The sequence below is a fragment of the Lemur catta genome, chromosome 5 (genome assembly GCF_020740605.2).
Source record: "Lemur catta isolate mLemCat1 chromosome 5, mLemCat1.pri, whole genome shotgun sequence".
NCBI classification, from domain to species: Eukaryota; Metazoa; Chordata; class Mammalia; order Primates; family Lemuridae; genus Lemur; species Lemur catta.
The window spans coordinates 55,951,261-55,958,343 of NC_059132.1; the positions used below are offsets into that span (position 1 = coordinate 55,951,261).

General features: G+C 37.5%; 1 protein-coding gene across 1 annotated transcript; it reads left to right on the forward strand.

Annotated features, from left to right (window-relative positions):
* Positions 1–712: 712 nt before the first annotated feature.
* On the forward strand, positions 713–4,390 carry LOC123638782. Its single transcript, XM_045552610.1, is given in 3 exon segments — positions 713–977; positions 2,028–2,634; positions 4,267–4,390. Coding segments are annotated over 3 exon segments (996 nt in total).
* Positions 4,391–7,083: the final 2,693 nt, after the last annotated feature.

Consider the following 7,083-nt stretch of genomic DNA (forward strand, 5'->3'; position numbering starts at 1 on the left):
CACTCTACTAGGGTGACAGAGCAAGACTCTGTCTCAAACAAAACAAAACAAAACAGAATCCTTATCTTCCTAGAAATTGAAAAGCTCAAATGTGAAATGTGCATGGTCTTAAAGAAGCATGAAGCTGCTAGCTCAGCCCTTGTCCTGATAGTAATCATGTACTGAAGGATAATTTTGCCAGTCTTTGATAAGGAATATGCTGGTAGTTTTAAAACATACACAGGATTAAATACCCCCACCCTGTAAAGAGAATTGGAAGAAATAGCTATTAAGATTTAACCACTGAAAATTATCTCAGGATGAAACAATTTATGAAAAACATAAAGATGACAGTGCAGAGGGGAGTCCCAAGAGTAATGACTATATTAAACCACTGCAAATCTTGAAATTCTGTTAAACATCAGAATATGTATTTTGCTATTTTTCTGTTACCTATCTATATGTCAAGGCATAAAAATATAAATAGAAATATTTGCAGTCAAAAAATGCAATCTTGTTTTGAAATATTGTGGTATCAGTACTTAAAAATACATTTTTGAATGTATTGTTCTGGAAATCCTGGAAGTGGCTTGCATTGGACTAACTCTTCTTCAGGTAATAGTTATAAACTCTGGACAGATGTCAAATTGAACTATTTGAAGGCCCTGGAAAAATCGCCAATTAGGTAGAAACTGGAGGGCATTTGGCACTTGAAAAGAGGGAACCACACCGGATGAGAGTCATGTTTGTACAGCTTCTCCCCAGGCACTCAGTGCACAAGGCGTGGAGCAAACCGGACTGGGGCGGGAAGCACAGCGTTTGTGATTTGTCACAGGAGGAGTCCGGGGCTGCAGAAGCAGCTGAGAATCCAGGGAAAGAACCTTGGAAAAGAGGGAGCCACAGAGAGGAAGCCCCCAAATCTGTATTTAAACTCACTTTAAATTCTTGGCTGACCTCTGAACCGTGCTTGAGTAGACAAGACTCCAAAAAACATCAGTGTAAAGTGACAGCTGGAAAGTGGCAAAAACAGAGCAACAATCTCATCTGCTGCCCACTGCAAAGGAGATAGAGTTTGGAGTTTGCACATCACTAAGGCCATGCCCTAGGAGTAAAGATTACATCCTAGATCTAAGCAATTCACCCTAAATCTGATTGCAAAACTAAAACAAATGCATCTTTAAAAAGTGTAGTGCCATAATCTGTCATGGGGTTAGTTTAAAAAAAATTTTTTTTAAGTGTAATACCAAGCACCCGCAACTTTAAGGTAATTGGTTGGTAATGTAATTGACTAATTAAAAAAAAATAACACTCTATTAAAATAGATAATGAAATCTAAAAACTTTTCAAAATATTACCTGTAATGTACAATATGCAAACAGATTACTAGACATGTGAACAAATAGGAAAATTACCACAAGTTTAAAAGGAAAAGCAGTTAATATTAATAGAAAAAGACCTGAGAAGACCCAGATGTTGCGAGTTGTGGACAAGAACTTTAAAACAGCTATTGTAAATATTCAAAGACGCAATTGCTATAATGAATAAAGATACAGGAAATTTCAATGGGAAATGCAAACTATGTAAACGATCCAAATTAAAAGGTCTAGGGAAAAAAAATGAAGTATTTGAAACAAAACAAAACACCTATGGGATGGGCTTAACAGCAGATTAAAGATGATAAAAGAAAATATCAGTGAACTAGAAAACAGTATTCTAGAAATTATCTACCTGAATAACAGAAAAAAAGCTTTTAAAAATTATAAAAAGGGCCCCAGTGGCCTTTGGGAAAACATCAAGATGTCTAATGTACCTGTAATTGGAATCCTAGAAATAGATCTAGGGAATGGGGAAGAAAAAAATTAATGAAACAATGGCCAAAATTTTCCCAAAACTGGTGAAAAAACATCAATTGATGGATTCAAAACTTCAGTGTGTCTCAAAAAGGATAAATACAAATAAAACCACACCTAGGCTCGTCATTGGCAAACAGCTGCAAAATCAAAAATAAAGAGAAAAGACAGCAACACGGCTTCTCTTCCTGGGCACAGCGACGTTGGGCTGGCCAAGCCCAGCCGCTCCAGCGCCCGCAGCCGCCCTGCAGTTTGTGTTGCTGTTTAGTCGTCAGGGAAAGCTTCGACTGCAGAAATGGTATGCCCCGCTAGCAGACCAAGAAAAGAAAAAGATTACAAGAGAACTTGTTCAAACCGTTTTAGCAAGGAAACCGAAAATGTGCAGCTTCCTGGAGTGGCGCAATCTGAAGATTGTTTACAAAAGATATGCTAGTCTGTATTTTTGCTGTGCTTTCGAGAATTAGGACAATGAATTCATTACCCTGGAAATAATTCATCGTTATGTGGAATTACTTGACAAGTATTTTGGGAGTGTGTGTGAACTTGATACCATCTTTAATTTTGAGAAGGCTTATTTTATTTTAGATGAGTTTCTTTTGGGAGGAGAAGTTCAGGAAACATCCAAGAAAAATGTCCTTAAAGCAACTGAGCAGGCCGACCTACTGCAGGAGAAAACAGAGAATATGTTTCACAGCAAGAGTTTCATTGGGTGTAAGAAAGCGTACCAGAATACGTGCTGGAGTACTGACATGCATCAAAATGTAGTAGGATATGTGAATTCAGTTTGTAATTATTATTTTGTCAGGTTTGTTATTTATGTTTTAGCATTACCTGGAAAGTCTATAATTATATTAAATTCCAAAGGATTGTCCCAATTACATCATTAAACTGAAATTTTCATAGGGAATTTTGCTCTGATAATGATCCATCATCAGGGTTTATAATTTATTTTTTGCACGCAATATTGAAATATGTTCAGAGGTTCATTGACAAAAAAGTACTCATTAAATACTGTGAATCGCTAATACCATTGATACAGAAGTAGAATTTTCCTATGAAAATGAGAGCTTCTGTAAGAAAATGAAGCATTTGGGAGTTTATTATTAATAGTATTATTTAAATTTGCTTCTTCATTCCACTATAATTTATTCTGAGTAGAGAAGAAAAAGGGCAACTGTCTCTTTAAAATGTTTGGGAATTATTGAAAGGGTACTCACCCTAACAATTATCAGAGGATCAAAATTTAATTGACTTTCCTCCTCAGATACTTTTGTATTTAATGGTTGTATAAGTTTAGGGATCTATTAGATTTTTTTTTTGGAACAGTTTATATGATTTTGTAGCTCAAAATTTAAAAGTTCCAACTTGAATAAATATTAAAATGAGGATACTTTTAAAACACTCAAATAAGCAGTTTTAAACTTTTGGAGTCACAAACCTTCTGGTGGGGCATATAATCCCTTTGAGAATCTCAAGGGTGATGAGCCCTCTCCCCAGGAAAATTTGTACATAATTTTGCCTCAGATTTCAGGGAATTCTTGGAGCCCATAGAAGTCCATCTGTAGACACTCTAGGGTCACTTTACAAACCTCACCTCAGGTTACATTTTCTTCCTTGTTGGTGTGAGAAACATCTTGTTAGATATATTTGTAGGCATATACATTTGACAAATCTGGAGAGTTCTTTAAAATCTATCTGGAGGATTTTTTAAAAAGTAACATCCTTAGTCTTAAAGTCATACTCTTTGGATTTTTAGTTTTTGTAGCTCTAAGTGAACAGTTAAAAACTTTCATTGCTACTTAACGTACCAGGTAGGTGACTACTTTTCCACTTTTTTTCTAGCATCTCTATTTCATGTAATAAAATCCTGATGAATGTAAACACTGGTGGAAGGGAGTATTCTAACTGAATTTTCAGTTAACTCAATACTGACCAGATAACTTACACTGAAAATCTTTTCAGAATATTTTTAGTAAATACAGTGTTTCAGGATTTTGTAGGATTTTTGGAGGACATGGGTCATCATTTTGTTTACCATCATATACAATAAAGTTATAAAAGATGAATCTGAACTGAAATGACAATATTCTGGTCCCAATTTCCTTTAGTAGTAGTAGTTTTCTTTATCACATAACTGTTCACAGATTATTCATGAACTTTCTAAATGCACTTGGTACAGTTACTGAGGTTACCTGCCCCATTGGATTTGAAAGACAGAAACTTCAGAGACCCCCTCACATCTAAGCAATACAGTGTGTGTACAAAAGAGGGGAAGGTGACTGTTTTCCAGAAATATAATGTTTGGGTTGAAATGTCTGACAAAGGGACACAAAGAACCGGAGCAACATGAGATTTTAAAATTAGGTCTTTGAATTCAAGATGACATTCAAAATGCCACCGGTTTCTTACAATCTGCTGCTCTCTTGTCTTTTTCCAGAAGCTACAGTGCTCCAGATGCAAAACAGCAGGGCAGCACAGTGAAGTTTTGTTCCCCACTCTGTAGCCCTCCTGTTGAACAGGGTGCTCCAGCAAAGCATGGGAGGGTTTTATCAGCTGAATGAAGCCACTTAACAAAATGTTTTACAGGCCTGGGAATTCTGTTCTTTAATGAGATAAATTCTCCTTGTGTGGCACTCTCTCTCTAGTGTTTTTCCCTTCTGGAAATGGCACAAACTCTTTCTGGCTGTTAGGGTTCTCTGTACTATTTAATATCACCGTGGGAATTACTTTATCATTTTAAATCAGGGGTCAGCAAACATTTTCTGTAAAAGGCTAAATAATAAATATTTTAGGTTTTGCAGGCCATACGGTCTCTGTCGCAAATACTCAATTCTGCTGTTGTGACACAAAAGCAACCATAGATAATACACATACAAATGGAAATGTCTGTACAAGTACTGAAATTTGAATTTCATATAATTTTCACAAATCACTAAATCACATTCTGTGACTTTTTTCAACCATTTACAAACATCAAATCCATTCTTAGCTCGTGTACCATATAAAGACAAAGAGTGGGCCAGATTTGGCCTAGGGATCATAGTTTTCTAACCCTTGCTTTAAACCAATAATGGATGGATAAAGTACAAATAACAACATGCCCATCAGCTTCGCTCATTTACCTAATCCATAGCAAGCACTCAAAAGGTGAGCTACTACTGAAAAACTTCGTTGGGACATGTTTGGGAATGAAAGTCAGCACGTAATTTTTCTATTCATAGGAAGAATGCTGGTAAATTCAGTGAATTTGGTATTGGGATCAGAACTCATTTCTCTACGTGACTTTCCACTTCTTAGAAAAGCCTGGAGTCTGAACCAAAATGGGAAAGCTGTCACCATGGAATTTCAAACCTCTGGGCTCCATGTGACCAACCCTGCCCTAATATACTGATGCTCTCAGTGCCGCAGGGAGACGGCTCTGCATTCTGGTGTGTCCTGCATCCTGCATCCCACACAGGTTAACTCTCTATCGGAACAGAGAAAATGGGGGGAAACGGACTCCAGAGCTTAGGTGATGGCAAGTAAGGATTCTCTTTCTCCTTCACCCTGACTCACCAACTTAGAAAGGTCCCTCCTCTACCAGGGAAGAGGATAAGAAGCTGGGGTAGCATTGGGGGTCCTCATTGTAGTTTTATGCATAGAGGTCTTCCTAGACTGAAAATGCCTTCATAAAAAGAGGCCAATGTTTCTTTTCCTCTACACTTGATTGTTAATGGACTTCATCTTAATTCTTCCCCATCATTTTCTCTGTCACTTCTTTCTTCTTCCTTCCATTTTTCCTTTTTACTTTCTGTCTTTGAAGAATGATTTAATATTCAGAGGTGTGCTATACCCTTGCTACTCAAAGTGTGGTTGTATTTATTACCTTCGGTTTTAACATAACTGATTTAATTATAAGTTTATATCATTTAATTTTAATAATGGCTTAATAACTGGGTCCAAATATTCCTGATGATCAGCTCTCATCAGCCAGTACTAGCTGGCCCTAGCATGCCCCTAGAAAAAGGGCATTTTCACAATTTTGGACTTTCACAAACTTTGATGTTCCAGAAGATACCTGCACAACACATTTGGGAACTACCCCATTCATTTACAGCTAACCTCTGTTCACAGAGAGCCTTAAAAGAAAAAGAAAAAGTTGTGTGCAGTATATCACTCTTACAATTCTACAAACATCCATTAAACTTTCTCAAGAACATTTTATAGGTGTCCTTAGTGTTGGATTATTCTAGCTGAGAATTTTTCTAGTTTCCAGTTGGAACATTTCATGTGACTTATTACACTCATGAGTTAATACTTTTAGAGATGTTCCCCAGACAGCATTTTAGCCTTGTTTCAACTCTTCATTCATAAATCTGTAATGTTCGTTGCTCTGTAATTATGCTTTGACTTGAGTTTCATCTCATCTTTCCACTTCTTCAATTTTAGTAAAAGAAAAATTGACAGCAACATTCAGTAAGAGGGAGAGAGTGTGAAGTGATTTTAAACACTGTAAATAATCAGCTTTCTATAACAGAGCTGACCATTAGTTTCCTTGGAAGAATCCAGGATTTTTACATTTTCAAGAATCCTTAGTTGTGTTTTCATGGTGCTGTGGATACATGGAGGGACTGAGTCAGGCAACCTGGTTCCTCATCCCAGCTCCCTCATTAGCTAGTTCCCTGGGGTGTTGGGACAGTCAATTCCACTGAGCCTAAGTTTGCAGCCTATAAAAAACAAGGGTTAGTAGAAGATCTCTAAGATCCCTTTCAGTTCCTTTTTTAATTCTCAAAAATTAAAAAAATAATAATAAATTGAAAACAGATCAGAAGAAAAAAATCCAGGAAGGACAAACCTGTTGCTCATTCGACCAGTCTTTCTGGTCTGCCTTTATCGATGGATTACACCATTTTTATTTAATTCTCTGCAAGAAATATGCCTAGCCGTGCTTTTCCCTTACAATGTCACCGCTCATAAAATGCACCTTCCATAAAAATGATTCACGTGATTTGAGCTGTTTACGGTCCTAAAGATCTGGTTTTCGTCATTGCATGGGTTTCTGTTTGTGTGACTGTCCTTTCTGAGGTTGTCCTGCGCCACTGCCTTCTGGTGCCGTCCCTCCTGTCTCCACTTTGGCCACCCGCCCTCAAGAGCGGTCCCCACCGACTGGACACCTGTGTCGCCTTCCACACAGTCGCCTTCTACACAATCCCCACAGCGTCTGAAAACAACTCAAGCTCGTGGCCCAGGCACCAGGAACAGGGGCGTGTCCCAC